Source organism: Ixodes scapularis, unplaced genomic scaffold (assembly GCF_016920785.2).
Source record: "Ixodes scapularis isolate PalLabHiFi unplaced genomic scaffold, ASM1692078v2 PGA_scaffold6__148_contigs__length_123643588, whole genome shotgun sequence".
NCBI classification, from domain to species: domain Eukaryota; kingdom Metazoa; phylum Arthropoda; class Arachnida; order Ixodida; family Ixodidae; genus Ixodes; species Ixodes scapularis.
In genome coordinates, this window is record NW_024609881.1 from 36362792 (window position 1) to 36379658 (window position 16867).

Genomic DNA, 16867 nt, shown 5'->3' on the forward strand with positions numbered 1-16867 from the left:
ATGCACGTGAAAGGGTGCCAACTCATAAGCCTGGTTGAAGCGCAGGCTCCACCTGGCGTTGTCGGCAAAGGCTGGGAGGTCTTCCCTGTCATTGTAATTAAGACCTACTGTAAGTAATTTGTTTACAGACCCATTGACTTTTCCTTTTTTTTTTGAGGTGTGTGATTGTGGGTCGTTATTTTTGCAGAAGAAAATCTAAACATCAAGCACATGATACTGTCAATGGGACCTAAAATACTTTTTAGTAAGTTTTAAAGTGATTTTAAACATTTTTTAGGCATTTCTAAGGTGTAAAGTTTTGAAAGTTCTTGGTCAAGCTCGGGTACTCAATACCGTCGAAACCAAAAGAGAAAACACATGTGTCCTCCTATTATTTTTTTTTCTCCAGATTCGGGTTTTTATGTTTAAAGGTCATCAGTTTGCCTGATTCCTATGTTATTTATATCACATACTCAGTTTGTATTTTTCTTTATAACCTGTACTGGTGTGCAGGCAGAGTTGTATGAAACAATTTCGCTTGGTAGCTAATTTGAGAAAATATGCCGTTATCTGCAGCTACTAGGTTTGAAAGCTGCAACTATATTTTATTCTCTGCTAGAAAGATGTGAATGCTTGCAGACAAACTTCATTGGCTCCGGAATAACTGTTTCAAGCTACGGCATATTGCAAGAATGGTCCAGAAGCCAGTACTCGTTATGATAAAACAAACTACACTGACGAGTGCAGTGGAGACACAGGCAGCTAGCTTTGTTTCTTCATACTAATCCTTCGAATTAAAGCTCGGCGTTTTGACGTCCCCTCACGCTCTCGCCTCCTCCTCTCCCTCACCTTCTCAGCACATACACAAGTCCATTTTTCTCTAGCAAAAAGAAAAAAAAATTGTCATGTAATGTATACACCAATTCAGCTTCCCCGCTAAATTTAGTAGGAATTTATCATTGTGTAGCACCGATTGCATATCGGTGCAGTCACGAGGTGTAGTTTGCTCCCAATAGACAAATTTGGACAACGAATTCTGTCATGCATATCTGAAACTTGAACAATTAAAACAATTAACTATCAAGAGCACACATAGTATGCATAAAAATATCTGATAAAGAGCACCGTGAGTGTATTGCTAAACGTTTGTGATGCTGGAACGTTTCACACACGCGTGACAGAATTTGCTATCCTAATCTGTTATGTAAAGTCAGCGTAGTTTGTTTATCAAATCAGTTATTTTTTTTCCCGCTGAAATGTGTCTTGCAGAACTATATTCAGCTGAAATTCTTCAATTTCAGTCTCCATACTTCAAACACAAATTTTATTTACAGGGACCTACAAAAAGGCTGCCAAGAAAGTTCGCCAGTACGTCTGGACCTCCACCGTAGAGACATCAGATTTTTCGGGTGATTACTGAGTTCCAAGGCTTTGTTAAAATACCTTGGGGCAAAATAATGGGATGTTCCGATGTTCTGATACATTGTTTTTTTTCCTAGCAAATGAGGCCTTGCCGGGAGTGGAAGCAGTCGTATCGCATCCCCCCCTCAGAATGCCTTCACCACGTAAGCATTCAGTTAGAGTAACCATTATCTGTATTTAAATGATAGGCTGTCTACAGTATTATTCACACTTCTTCAGTGAACAACATGCTTTGGGCATTTACGTGGCTTGTGGCAAGTAATAAGCTTCTGAATGGCTCTCTGCCATTCAGAAGCTCATTGGAGGTGCTGGGTATTTGAGAGGTGAAATCTGTTAGTTACTTTCAGTCTCAATGACCTATGAAATGTAGTTCTCTCAGGATATCTTTATGACAGATATTAGGGTACCTCTCTAAAAATATAATGTTACTATTAATATTTCTTAGGTTGAGGCACTCTGCATGGTTCAAACTAGGCAGCTTTGCTAGCCATCCACCTCAATAAAATTTTATTAAGTAAATTATAAATCACTTATGCAAACAATATAATTGGTGTGCTAATAAACCATTGTAGTGCCTAACCATGTTTGCTTTGTGTGGACACTGTCTTTATGCTATTCAGCTGCATTGAGCTCCCGCTCGTTGGTGGGGGGTCAGCACAAGACCAGCCAGGCAGGCAGACGCCAACCTCAGCTGCAACCTCAGCACAGCCAGGAGGAAAATGAGGGGGTCACCTGTGAGTCTGCTTGTAATTTTAAACATTCAGAGTTGAACAACTTGAAGATTGCATCAACAGAGCCGTAGTAAGACTGTCTTAATGCTATTCAGCTGCATCAAGTTCCCATTCGTCAGCCATAGGTTACGAGGATGACCTGGCAGAGACCCTGCAAGCGCAGGAAGTGAACCAGCCCCAGGACAACCAGAAGGCCAGTGAGGATCCCAGTCGTAAGAATTTATAAGTTTATACTTTTTAACATTCAGAGCTGAAATTAAAAGTTGCACCCGTTTGCTAGTGTGTGTATTTATGCCGTTGTGAATGGTGTCCTGGAAACAGATTGGGATAAGGTGTAACTAGAAGATAGCTTTGTTTTGTTGTTACATAAAAAAGCTTGAACTTGACCTTTAGAAAAAAAATTTTCAACAATGTGAAAAAAATATTGGTAGCATCTTTCGGGAATTTCTGGGAAATTGGAATTTACTAGTTTTTGTTGAAGTACTTGGACATTGCTGAAGGGCTCAAAATATTAATGGGGTAAAAAAAATGTATCTGCCAGTTAAATTTTCTTATATTCATGAAAGTACACATGCAACAAAAGCAAAGGGAATTTTTTTTTTTAACTTGGATGGGCAAAGTTGTAAAACAAATTTACAATGAACAAAAAAGCTTTTTAGAGCTATATTTACGAAGCGAAACGAATTTGTAGTTGGCGCCCGTGGAAAAGTCGTCGCTATTTATCATGTGATTGGCCGCTATTTATCACATGGTGCTTGTGCTCTTTCGGAAGCTTTCTATTGTCTCTAAAAGTCACTTATTCATCTTCGTTTGAAGTGCAACAAAAAAAAAAAAGATTAATAAGAACTTATAGAGCTCAAAGGAAGCTCCTTAAAGAGCGCAAGCACCCCGTAATACTGTGCTGTAATCAGAAATCGATGGCGGCGGCACGCCGAAGTCTTCCCTTCTGGCGGTGGCGCGGAGACACTCATTCAACTGGTGGTGCAGCACACTCGGTGTGCAGCGGCAGCACACAGGTCTACTAGTGACCAGCGGCGGCTCCCGCGAGTGCACTCTACAAATTAGTTTCGCACCAAAAATATAGCTATAGAACTTTTTTTCTTCGTTGTAAATTTGTTTTCTGACACTTTTTCGATCTATGCTGTTTAAAAACAAATCTATTTTCCTTTGCATGTGTCCTTTAAACAACAAAGGCATTTATTCTCAAGCATTGAAGGGAAAATGTTGTAATAAGGTGGTGAACTGGGCCAGTTGGTTGACGTTATACGTGATAGGGAAAACGACTCAGAAAACACGGACTATGAAGAGGAACAGACACGACAGGACAATGCTGTACTCTCAACTGAAGAATTTTAATAAAGGAAACAAAGACAGAAAAAAACATACACATCATCTTAAAAGATTTCACAAAACCAAAAGACCACTCTCGCCAACCATGAAGCGTGTCAATAAACTATTTCGTCGTTTACCCTGAGACTGGGGGGGTTTTTTGAAGAGCAGAAGAAGCAGAAAAAACAGACAGGTTTTTTCTGTTTCTTCTGCTCTTCAAAAAACCCCCCCAGTCTCAGGGTAAACGACGAAATGGTTGACTTCCACCAGCTAGCCTGTACTTTGACTCTTTTCTCGTCAATAAACTACCCGTTCACTACGTGACCCATTTTTTGCCGCAGGAAGGAAATCTTTTGGCTCATAGCGCCAATGACGGTTTGCTAAAACATGAATGAACATGACACAAAATGTGGTAGGCCTCAATGTTCTCTCTCGTCGCCCTATCCTTGTGCGCGCCCAGAACGGTGACTCTGCCAAAGTCAGGCAGACACTTGCACTCTGCAATGAATGGGCAAAGGCCCCCCAGCCGTAGCTCCGAGCGAATATGAATGCTCTCGTAATCTGTCATTCAGACATCTTCCTGTTTGCTCCACGTAGCACCTGTTACATGACAAAGGTATCTTATATACCACACACGAAACACAAGTGACAAACGGTTTTCTGTGCGCCTTGGTGCACTTTGCGCTGGAACGACCAACTACCCCCGCACCAATCCTGGAACATATCTGGCCCATTTTTTGGGGCGCCGAAAACACTACCACACGCTTCTTTTCCCTTTCCGGCCCCGTCCTCTCCACCCCCTTAGCTTTCTTAAGAGCACCAAGGCGCACAGAAAACCTTTTGTCACTTGTACGTGTTTCACAGGCACGTAGCCAGGATTTTGTTTTTGCCCATGACAAGATGCTGTATGGGGGGGAGGGGGGAGAGGAGGTCCCAGCAAAATGAAAGATTTCGGGGGGGGGGGCGGGGGGGGGGGGGGGGGGACCGGGCCCCATGGGCCCCCCCGGCTACGTGCCTAGTGTTTCGTGTATGTTATATAAGATACCTTTGTCATGTAACAGGTGCTATGTGGGGCAAACAGGAAGATGTCTGAATGATAAATTACGAAAGCATTCATATTCGCTCAGAGCTACGGCTGGGGGGCCTTTGCCCATTCATTGCATCGTGCAAGTGTCGGCCTGACTTTGGCGGAGTCACCGTTCTGGGCGCGCACAAGGATAGGGTGGCGAGAGAGATCATTGAGGCCTTCCACATTTTGTGTCATGGTCATTCATGTGTTAGCGAACCGTCATTGGCGCTGTGAGCCAAAGAGATTTCCTTCCTGCGGCAAAAAATGAGTCACGTAGTGAACGGGTAGTTTATTGACACGCTTCACGGTTGGCGAGACTGTTTTTTTGTTTTTGTGCAATCTTTTAAGATACTGTGTATGTTTTTTTCTGTCTTTGTTTCCTTTATTAAAATTCTTCAGTTACAAGTACAGCATTGTCCTGTCGAGTCTGTTCCTCTTCGTGGTCCGTGTTTTGTGAGCTGTTTTCCCTGTCATGTACATATTGCTTCTGCATTTTATAAATAGTGTTCCTAGGACTGTGTCAAACGATCACGCGACACCCTAAACAGCATGAGGAACAGAGCGTCACGGTAGCTATGCAAAAAAGTTGAAACAATGTTCAGCTTTATTTATTTTCAAATATTAAATTGAGAGATAAAAATATTGAGTTATTTATCGGTATTCATGTTTGTTGTACACTACTACATCACGGGACTGGAATATACCTCCTGTAGTTTTGTAACCATTGCAGCCGTGCTGCGTGTCCCGCCACAGCTCGCATTCATTGCGAGATGAGGTTGTGGAACCTTATCATGAAATAGAATTGTACAAAAACATAAAAGTGAAGCAATAAAAAAAAATTATATTCCCAACAAGATTTAAATCTAGGACTTCACAGAATCATCATCACTGAGGGACATCCGCGCACAGCCCCTTGGCTATTAGCACATCCGTTTTGGACCATTTATTTTCGTTGTGTAGTCTTAAGTTGGATGTTATACTTTCCCCGTGACTAGCTTTATAGTCATGAGTTTTCAAATAATTATTTTTGACCACAATCTTCCTCAGCAGTAACTTGACATGCTGATCCTCTAGTACGCTAAGGCGATTAATTTCGCTTCTATTTGCAGTATTTGTGTCCTTGTTCTGCTAGCGGATCAGCAATTTGTCCGGTTAAAGCGAAAACATGTTCACAGCTTGCAATTAGTTTATCGCGGTGTAATAGGCGACGCAAGAGCTCTGTGAGATCAGCGATCTTACAATGACCTTAGCATAATATCAGACGTCAGATTTCATCTGTTGACTTGTGTTAGAGTTGTGTTAGAGCCGCTGTTGGAGCGATATCTGACTCTCTGGCTTTGCCCATCTCGTTTGATCTGCATCGACATCTTGCGCAGGCAACAAAGATGTTCTATTGGTTACCTACCATGCGGTACTTTTAGAACTGCTGGCCGGGAAACTGAAATAATCTTTTCTGTGCTACTAAATGAATGTGGGATATATAGATGACAAACATATAGCTCAGAATTCTGAAGAAGCAAAAATATTCCCGACCCCTCTAAGTGCATGCATATTGTCCAATGCACCTTTGGTGTTATCACTAAATTAAATTTTCTTCTTCAGTGGCTGCAGATCTTTTGTAAACAACCAGTACGAAAACATGTTTGACAGCCGCAAAATGTATGCTCCATGCCACATTCAGCTTCACGGTAATTGCTGTGATAAAACTACTGTGCCATAATGGCTCTGTTATCCCCTTCGAGTGTGAGAAAAAAACAATGTGGTTTTATTAACGAAGATGAGCAGCATTTTCATAGATATCCAATGCAAATACCATGTCTCATGGACATTTTGTTGCATATCACGAAGTTGGGTCTCTGTTGTCCTTTATTTTGGACACATGAATTTCTTTGGTTACAAATTGCTGCATGGGAAAAAGTCTGCTGAAAATAAGTTTTAATAGAAGCACCCATAATAAATGAAAACATTCATCTATAGTTGCTGACAGTATTAGAGCAGGAGGAAGGCTCTTCAAATGTCCCAAATCCAATGCAAGCTTCCTACTTTCGATAATGTTTTGAAGTCTCGCGAGTCTTGAGCGTGCACGCATAGCCAAAGCACACCTGAAGGTAGCGAACACTTGCTGGAGGCCGGGCATCTGAAAAAGATGCCATTCTTATCCTGTCAGTTAGAATAGTCGCTTAGCCAAGGTCTGGAGTGGGACAAGTAGTGGATTGATTAGGAAGCTGATTTAGGGCAGCTTGCTATACATTGAAGTCGCTCATGTCATTTCTTTTATATTGTTTTTAACTATCTTCACTAAACAAATATAGGACCTGTAAATGTAGGTTACCAGCTGTATGCTGACAGGTTCAAGAGAAGTCTGAATGAAAATGTGCAAAGAGCTTGACATGAAAGTATTCTGTTCCAGGTGTCCAGCTGAAAATGATACACCTTTTCGTCGAAATTCGACAACAGAATAGGGACATCCTGCATCAGTTTTCACAGCTGAGGCAGGATGTCCTAGACATCTCTGAGAGGGTGGCCTTGCTGGAGGCACCGGCAGCTCAGGCAGCACGAGCCCCACAGGTCCTGCCCCTGATTCTCCCAAGGCTGCCAGCCGAAAGCCTTCAGGAGTTGGAGGCAGCAGAGGCAGCAGTCAAGGAGAAGGGTGTAGCCAAAGCCTTGGTAGTTATTGCCTTTTATATTTTAGGTTGCCCATATCAGTCTGTCCTTATTTAGTATTTTTTAATGCTACACTGTCGTGCAAAAGGCAGTGGTAACAGAGAATGTATTATATGTGTCACTGCATGGTGATGTTGCACAGACGAGCTTAGTACACATTTTACAACTTCATGGCATAAACATCGTCATACAAAGCCTTTCTGAAAGAATGTCCTGCCAAAGTTAGTGCTCCAGCTGCAGAGGAATGTGCGGTATGTGTGTCTAGCCGTCACACACCCCAGTGTTGTCCCAACTATTTCTTAACCCCATTTTATTCGAGGCATCTGCTTGTTTTCTTCCCATTTGCCTCCGGCACACACTCCCACGTGGACGATAAATGGATTAATTTTATACTCCTTTTCATCTTGCGACGTACTGAATGGATGCTACAAGACAAATCAATCTATAGTTTGTGGTGTGTCGAGGACAAAAATTCCAGCCAAATGTCGATGCAGCACTCGTGTGGTATTTTTTCACAGCAGGAGTGTGAAGCTGGAAGCTGCTAGGAGCCAACTTGGTAATGGGAAAACTGTTGTTTCTTAACCTTTTTAATGCGAGCAAGCTATATACCTAAGCAACTTTTTGTGGTAATGTACTGAAAGGAATAGGCATGCATGCTTGGCATTAAGGACGCCTATGTTGCGCACACGTGAATGATTTGGAGGATAAGTACAGGTACGTTCTCGTTGAGCTGAAGGTTGTTTCAAAGCTGCACATCTGATGTATCTTTAGGTACATTTCACGTGGAACGCTTAATTAGCGTTGTTTAAACATTTATGCAGAAGTGCTTTCTATCAAAGGAGTTAATGGGTAACTCCTCAGTTCCAAACGTATTTGAGATTAGGGGTAAATTATTGTAAACTACTAAATCCACTCACACAGTAATATGCGGCTCGTGCAGCATTTTTAGCATTAAAAAAGAGAAATTTAAAAGCATTTCCCTGTTTCACTTTTATCGGAATGCAATCTTCCTCCCCGTGACCAAAATGTACAACATGCATGGTGCCGCCTCGCATCGCATGTGTCTAGATCAGGGGTGGCCAAGCTGCGGCTCGCAAGCAGCGTGTGGCTCGTGACCCCCCTCCCTCCTGGTCACACGAGCACTTCCCCACAGAGAGAGATAGGATGTATTTTAAATTGAAAGACAGGTTGCAATTTGGTAGTCTTGTGCTACTACTACCTTAAGTAGAATTGAGTTGCTTTTGTCCCTGATAGATTGAAAGTTGGGAGTTTTGTTTATTGTTCTGTACAAGACCCCCCACCCCAACCCCCACACAGTTCTTGGTAGTTTCGTGGTTTTGTTTACGGATCTTTCCGCCGAATTTGCAAACCTCACTCCAATTGCGGTGCCCCTCCACTTCCTCTAGGAAGGCGCGAGGGCCGGGGCTGTCCAATCGCAAGGAGCCTAGGCCACCAATCCGTCGTCGCGATTGGCCAGCACCGGCCCTCGCGTCTTTTTTGAGGAATTGGAGGGGTGCCTCAATAGGAGGGAGGTTTGTGAATTCAGCGGTTAGGCCGGGTCAGCCTGGCCACCCCTGGTCTAGATAGAGCTTCCGGACTTCCACTTGAGGCTTGCCTTGTTGATGTCAATGCCCATCTGAACACGCACCTCTACGTGCGATGCATGGCAGTGCACGCATGTTGCACCATCATGCATCACAGATGATAAAAGAGAATCATATGTTTTCTCATTGCTAGCCGTCCGCCTGCTGCACGAGTGGTAACTTTAGTGCACCCCACATGCTTCACACACGCTCAGCAAGTTTCCAATTGGAACCATATGTTTATTTTTAATAAAGGGTTATTATTTTTTTCATTCGTGTGTTTTTTATAATCCTTGACGTCCGCCGGCGGTTTGTTACCCAGTTTTTTTTTCTCAATCACCCTATTCATGGGGATTTTTAAGCATATTAGCAGAAACACCTAGCATAGTATTTGAATGAACCTTTGAAACCGTCTTTAAGAAACTGCCGAATTTCAGTCGTGGCTGAGTAACACAATATAAATATAAAACTAGCATTTATGGAATATGGATTTTAATTACTAATGAAATTAAAGATGCTCCTTGAAGCACTTTCATGCTGCCAGCACCTGTGGCTAAATTGTTCAGGTTTTGGGAGTGTTTGCATCTTTGTTGCAGGTGTAGAATGAAACTATGCAGGTGGTACTAGAGAGCAATTTTAAATTAGTTTTTATTACAACATGGCACTTCTATACATAATTTGTGGTTTTATAGTCATTGTTTTGTTTTACAGCAAGATCAGCTGCTGAAGATTGGGGGCAGGAACCTTTCAGAGGTAACTGCTGGCATCATGAAGAGCATCATGGGTCATCCGGTCCAGGTGCTCTTCAGCCTCTACGGCCGCAAGGGCAAGAGGGCCTTTATCAATTTGGGCCTGTGCACCATTGCAATAGGTAATATTCAATTATTGAAATTCCTGGCTGCCCTACAAACTTCATTATGGAACCCCATAGTCACTGACAGGGCATGGCCTGATATATGCACCACTGCCCATCGAGCGTGATGCTGCACTCAACAAGCTTGACCACACCCTATTTCGATTGTACAAGCCCCATGCCGGTAGGATTAGGACATATGTTGCTTAAAATTGTACCCTGTACATATTAATATCTGTTCATTTTTATGACCTGTAAACAACACAAACCCAGAAAGGACAAATGTTAAATTACGGTGAGGGTGCAGGCGAGCTGGTGTATACATTACCATTTTGATGAATTACCCAAGACCGAGGCAGGAAACCTAGAAACATCCAACTGTGGAAAAAAGTGAAAAAGGTGACAGGAGGAACGTCCTCCTGTCACCTGTCATTTTGTTTTATGGTTAATGGAAAAAAATAACCGTGGCAGATTGAAAACGGTGATGGAGCAAAGTCCTTTTGTCTCCTTTTTTAATCTCTTCCATGGATGGATGTTTCTTGGTCTCTTGCCCCAGTCTGAGGTAATTCATCAGAAGGACAGAAACGAGTTATGGAACTTTTTACTTGTAGCTGACCAGCACACTACACTTAGACTTCGTTTACGTTCGCTACACGTTTTCCTTGAGATAAGGCAACGGTATTAAAATGTGCTGCAAGCATTGTATTTGACAACCAAATGAGTGCTGTATTCTCATATTTTGAACTGTTTTACCTTTATGACACTTTTTGAGTTTCTTATTGCAAGTTTCATTAGAACTTGTATGAGACCAAGCATTGCCCCGTGCAGAGTGAGAAAAAGGCTGGAAGCCAATTGTCAAGAAAACAGCGGGGCCTACAGATGCGCTTTCTTGCCGGTTTCGTCCTGTCGGTGACTATAGTCACGGTCAATGTGCTCTGGTAAAAAGAAAGTGTTTTTAATTAAAATTTTTAAACTCGTGGAACGACTTTGCAGATGCCATCTGTCAAAAAAGGTCCGTGGACAGGGTTCAAGCCCAGGCAGTCATCGGGAGGTGGCTGCCCGGCTCAGTGGATCGAGGAGGGGGCAGGAGAAGGAGATTTGAGGCAGCCCTTGTCTCTGAGCTGCCTCTGGTCCAGCCCCTGCCCCTGGTCCAGACCCCTCCTCAGTTCATTCCTGAGCCTGCACACTAAGATTGCTGCCTGGACCCCTGCCAAGCCCACCCAAGCAGATGCTAGTGTGGTCCATAAAGTCTACAATTTTCTGAAGGTTCTGAACTGTTCATATTTGCATGCCATATAAAATTGCACGGGACAAAGTACTTAGTTTTCTCTGTAGGCTTTCTTTTCAATAAGTTCTCTGTGTTACTGAATGGCTGGCTAAACAATTGCAGTCAATATTTGAATAGTCTATGGACAACAATGGGTGCCTGATCTGGAACAGCCAATGTACAGCCTCCAGATCTTTTAACAACATCGCGCGAACGCCGACCAGCTGGTAGATCGCCGTCTTATTGCTGCGCGAATGAGTATAGGTCAACAAGACTAGGCGCATGCCACAGAAGGCTCTCCTAGCCTCGCTGACTTGCTGTTTTACGATGCGATAAAGCGCAGATCTACCGGCCGGTCGACGTTCGCGCGATATGTTAAAAACAATTCTGGAGGTTTTACGAGAACGGCTGCCAGCATTGGAATAGCCAATGTGTATGATTGGCTGCCAATATTGGGTTGGCCAATGTATATGAATGGAAGCCAATATTGGATGAGCCAGTGGTAAAGGTTGGATGCCAATAATGGTTGAAAAACGGTCAGCCAATAGTGGGCCATGTTGGCTATGCCATTGGCTAAATCATGGCCCATCTTGGCACAGAACGATGGTCCAACATTGGATCGGGTAGCGCTTTCAAAAAAAACCAACGTCGGACCAAGATTTGTGCCAGGTTTCGCCAATGATGAGCCAATGTAGGTCCCACATTGGTGTGCTGCCTGGGTTACTTATGGCACTGCATGGCACAACATGCCCATCCTCTAATACATGTCTTCTCCTTCGAGGAGAAGTCGTGACGTGGCAAATTCCTTTGGCGAGGTACTCGTTAGGGCTTGATTATTTAGGGGGGGGGGGGAAGGTAATGAGGGCTGTGCGGATATCCGCCAGCAACTGCCGAACCACACTAGCAGCTTCTTACTTTAGACAGAAGCGTCAGTATCGGCAAGCACTATGTATCCGAAACCGAGTGTGTGGCGCAACGTAACAGTGCTCGCACAAACAAGACAGAATCTCCTTATGCATACTGGTGACAGCAAAATTTCTATCAACAGCAACGAGAAAACAAACTGAAGGAGACCAGGTGGCACAGAGCCGCCAAAAAAATAGCATTCAGAAAATGTCGACGCCGTCGCTTCCGCCGGAACGAACGCATTCCTCAAGCTTCAAGCGTGCTTTGAAGCTTTTTAAAAATGAAAAGCAGCTAAGAACTGTTGTAATTCAGCGCCCACAGAAGTCACAAAAATGGCAAGCTTTTATTTAAAAATTTAAGGCTCGTCAATCGTTACAGATACAAACTAGCATAGAGCCTTTCCGTACGATTGCTTCACGTGTCATGTGCTCTAATCCTTCCAACTATGCTACTGGAGCGTCCGCAGTCTGCACTATGCTGAAACCGTTATGTTTTGCGGACACTGTATCACCGTGTAAACCTCGGTGGCAATGTAACTTTCTACTTACTTTGCAGACATGGCATTGTCAACGAGCCACTCGCTGCAAGGTGTTACAAGGATGTGCTCCGAGGACTAGGGCACCAGGTCACAGTCAAGTCATGCGGGCTGTTCGTCGACCCTGAAACCCCATGGCTTGGGGCATCACCAGACAGAGTTTTGCACGACCCCGCGGAGGACCCCCCTCATGGGATTGTGGAAATTAAGTGCCCCATTCCCTTTACAACAAAACTGTTGAAGAGCTTACCCATGCGGACTTCTGCTCCAAAGTAAGTGGAGATTGCACAAGGCTGAAGGACGATCATCCTTTTTATTATCAAGTCCTCGGACAAATGGCGCTTTCTGGGCTGCAGTGGGCAGACTTTGTTGTCTATGGAAAAAATTTCATCCTAATTGAAAGGATGAGGTTCAATGCAAAAGTATGGCAGAGTGTGAGTGAAAAGTTTGAAGATTTCTACTTTAATGAACTGCTGCCACACTTGGAGTGCAGACGGTAGTTGCTGCGCTTTGAATTGCAGAGTAGAGTAAGCTGAACCATTCTTTGCACTCACTTTTTTCTGAATTTTTTCTGGTTTGGAGTGAGGTCAATGTTACCCATCTAAGTGGTTTGAAAAATCTTAAAACGATAAATAATCCCTCGAGAAGGGGACAAACGACAAACACAAAATCTTCAACAATAGCTAGGTGACTGGTGCGTGGATGAAAAAATCTGCCTGGTCCTGGTTTCCAACCAGGGACCTCTCCATTTTCAGTGGAGCGCTCTACCAACTGAGCCAACCAGGAGTTAGACATCAGTAGAGCAAACGGGCTTTAACAGCCGCCACCAGTCTCGCCACCAACAAGGGCGAGTCCTGCATTAACACCCCTGCATTAATTGCATTACTTCATAACCTTAATGTAGGACCCCCCTTGTTGGTGGCAAGACTGGTGGCGGCTGTTAAAACCCGTTTGCTCTACAGACGTCTAACTCCTGGTTGGCTCAGTTGGTAGAGCGCTCCACTGGAAATGGAGAGGTCCCGGGTTCGATACCAGGACTAGGCGGATTTTTTCATCTGCGCACCAGTCACCTAGCTAAAGTTGGAGATTTTGTGTTTGTTGTTTGTACCCTTCTCCAGGGATTATCCAGCTCGCCTACACTCCTGCATTAATTGCATTAACTTAAAAAATCTCTTCGACACAGGGAATTTGTTTCTTTTTAGGGTGTGTGTGATTTCTTCTGTTGTCCTTGTGTTGTATATTTCATTTATGTTGAATACATTTTCGATGTAAAAGATTTTTTAAACATACGAAGCAAATTTCAGCTAATTGTAAGTCACCTTGTACCATGATGTTTTGTTTTTTTTTCTGGGTGAGGGGGGGGAAGAGAAGGAAGGGGGGAGGAGGAGTGTGATCTCTTCTATGTTGTCTTTGTATCAGTTCTTTGTGTTGAATGCATTTTTCATATAAAATTTTTTTAAACATACAAGTGTCCCTGATCTCCTGTCAATGCTCACTCCTCCTTGGATGAACCTCACTCTGACGAAAACAGTTTCGAAGTCGTGCAAACCGGTGCTACAGGAGCCAAACCCCACTCTATTATTTTTAGGCACCAACCTGTTGCTTACAAAGCATCAGCAGCACTACCCATGCCTGTAATTTGTTTAGTATTCATGCTGTAACTGGATTACTTTTGTGATTTTAACAAAAGTCTGAAACCAGTGTTTGATCTTGGTTGAAAGACTGTGCTTGGGGGGCTTCAGGTCACACATACATGGTGTAATCGATTTATGAATGTGACTTTCCATGCCTTTTTTTCTACGCAATTTACTGTCAGCACAGACTTCAGACCTGAACTCTACAATTGCGTCTGCAGAAAGGTCTCGGACATGTTTCCTTTCAATACAAATAAATTTATCTGATCAACCGCTTGCTGCATGCACGACCCCACACAGTTTAGTTCACAGAAGGAAGGCGGCAGAACATGACGGCTCTACCCTCTCTTGCTCTGTACGAAGAGCCAACAAGGTTGTTGCATGGGCACAAAGACTGCTGAATCCACAATGCATTGCAGGAATAGCGGTGTAGTCGAACTGGTTGATGACATTGGTTTATTCAATTGAACTCTCTTATACGAGAAAAGCCGATCTTGAACAATTGGAACGGTACAATTGGACGCTAGAACTCGAAACAGCATTCTGAAATGAGTATCTGACGCAGAATCACGGTAAATCAGCTTTACCATAGTCACATAAATGACACCTGTAAGATGCGAGCATATGAACGCTTCCCGAAGTGCAAAATCATGTGTTAGCAGGGTAAGTTGCCCCGTGCAGTTGCTCTAAGAATTGTTGGTGTGTTGGATAGAAAAACATTATGCAAAACTCAGCTGAAAGGATCAAAGGTTCATTCACTTATATACAAGCATTGTGAATTCTGTTCAAGCCAGTGGTCATCGTTTACACAGTACTGGAGGCTAGCAGTTGTACAGTCTACTAAAACTTCCCATTTTCACTCGTCAGTAGTTGGGTCAACCTGCGAGAACATTTCCATGTACAATTTACTCGTTATCCTTAATCAATGGTGATTGCAAGTTCGTGAGTATGGTACAAACAGTCCAGATTTGGTTAGCAAGGGGTGCCAGCGAGATGGGGATGGGTCGATCAAAGATGTGGAACGACTTAATTCTTTGAATGCGTCGCTCAACATGGATCCTCAAAGCTGCAATGTCCTGGGTTTCCTCCACTTCCTCAACTGAAAATTTGCCCCGATTTAGAAAAGGAGGGATATTAAGCGTGACACCAAGATCTTTTAGAAGGTCGGCAATCTTGAATCCTTTGTCAGCCATGACAGAGTCCCCTTGATCAAAAGGCGTCGTGAGCAGTCCACTCTTTATCACAATTTCTTTGTCAAAGACAGATCCCATATACAACTCTGACACAAATGTCACAAGGCCATTAGGCGAAATGCCGACGAGACCTTTGAATGTGTTCGTTGACTTATAGTAAGAGTAAGTTCCCGACTGTGTGACAAAGGAACTTGCTACTTCGCATCTGACTTCCGTAGCATCTATGATGACTCGCGTCGTCGGATACTTTCCCAAGAACGCAACTGGCATAGTGGTGTCGATGGCCTCCCGTGGCAGCCAAAGAGCCAGCTGGGTAAGGTTCAGGTAGAGGAAGCTTATCCATGCACTGAACAATTTTGACACGGTGCTCATTGAAATGTCAAACAGATGGCCTAGGTGTTTGTGGAAGATTCCGCCCTTCAACTTCATAAGGACCAGAAACAGCTGGTTTTCTGCCGACAGCTTTCGTCGCCGGCCGGCCTTCTGCGAGACAGAGGAGTGCCCCCCATGTTGCATGAGAATATTTCCCCCATTTTCGCCAGCGTTGACAAAATTTAGAAGAATAAGGAAACTCCGGTGATTGGGCAACCCAGTATAAAACTGAATGTCCTCATCATTGGCTCGGAATTTCTCTACGCCGAAGGGCACACTTCTTGCTTCTAGCACTTCACATTTTGCAAGTGCGGCCTCCAGCTGAGCTTTTAATCTGTACACCTGCGCTTTGCTCCGTTTCAGTTCGGCACGCAGTGAATCAATGTCTTTTTGTTGCCTCCTCTCCACAGCCTTCTTGATTTCAAGCTCGGGCCCCAGGTTGCACGTGCAAGGTGGCGCTCCCATGAACTCTGCGGTGACTTGAGGACATACTTCTTGCAGCTCGGGGATAGAAAAGGGGTCTTCGTGATTTTGCGATTCTTGTTCAAAGTTTCGGTTTGGGTCTTCAAGGTCTTGCAAAGCCTGGTGTATGACTGGTGGAAGTCTCTCCTTCGGTGGCTTCCTAGTGACTCTAGGCTTGGTGAAACTGAACACTGATGGAACTGCGTGTTCGTAGAGCAGCCTGCGGCCACTGGCCACATTACGCACAAAGTCTGTTTCCACAAAGTGCTTCGAGCAGACTTTTGTTGCCTTCGACACTTTAAATAGTCTACTTTCATCACGCCTGATTGCTGTGATCCACTTCCGATAGACGTTGTCTGTTTTGGGGAACATATGAAAGGACACCTGCAAAATAACATACATTCATCAAAAACAGTTTTCTTAAAAATTATAATTGAACAACATACAATGTGATCAGGAATAACAACCGTTGAACAAAATAATAATTGTTGAACATGCTCTAAACACCAACTCTTTGGCTGCATTCTCACAAATTTCCAAACTGATTAGTAGCGTAACGTCCCTAAACGTCTAGTTGTAGGCTTCGGCACCCTGTTCAGGCCACCACTCCAACAGTTCCCAGGATCGCAAGGCGGGTTCGAGTGATCTTCATATTCGGTGTACACTGCATTTAGTCTGTGCACTCCCTCCACCCGACGTCTGTTTTCTGGAAAACTCTTTACCGGCGTGAGTAAAGGAAACGAACTTGAGGAAGAAGTAATCATGCATCTACACGCCGAACAAGTACCTAAAATGGCCTCGGTTGCAGTGAAGCAGCACTGAAGGAGGGACCCGCTCGCGCATGCGAGCCGCGCACTGAACCGCGGCC

At 43.9% G+C, this 16867-nt stretch overlaps 2 protein-coding genes and 1 non-coding gene across 3 annotated transcripts; 1 reads left to right on the forward strand and 2 right to left on the reverse strand.

Moving 5' to 3' along the window:
* Positions 1-10866, forward strand: LOC115315684. The gene is made up of 8 exons (XM_042294734.1): positions 1-109; positions 1314-1388; positions 1479-1544; positions 2022-2135; positions 2228-2344; positions 6941-7197; positions 9489-9648; positions 10624-10866. Exons 1-8 carry the CDS (start codon positions 1-3, stop codon positions 10818-10820), a joined length of 1095 nt encoding a protein of 364 aa, XP_042150668.1. The 3' UTR covers positions 10821-10866.
* Positions 10867-13051: 2185 nt separating this feature from the next.
* On the reverse strand, positions 13052-13124 carry Trnaf-gaa. The gene has a single exon. It is a non-coding gene; the product is annotated as a tRNA-Phe (tRNA).
* A 1753-nt stretch (positions 13125-14877) lies between these two features.
* Positions 14878-16371, reverse strand: LOC115315675. The gene has a single exon (XM_029974960.3). The coding sequence runs from the start codon at positions 16369-16371 to the stop codon at positions 14878-14880; it is 1494 nt and encodes a 497-aa protein (XP_029830820.3).
* Positions 16372-16867: the final 496 nt, after the last annotated feature.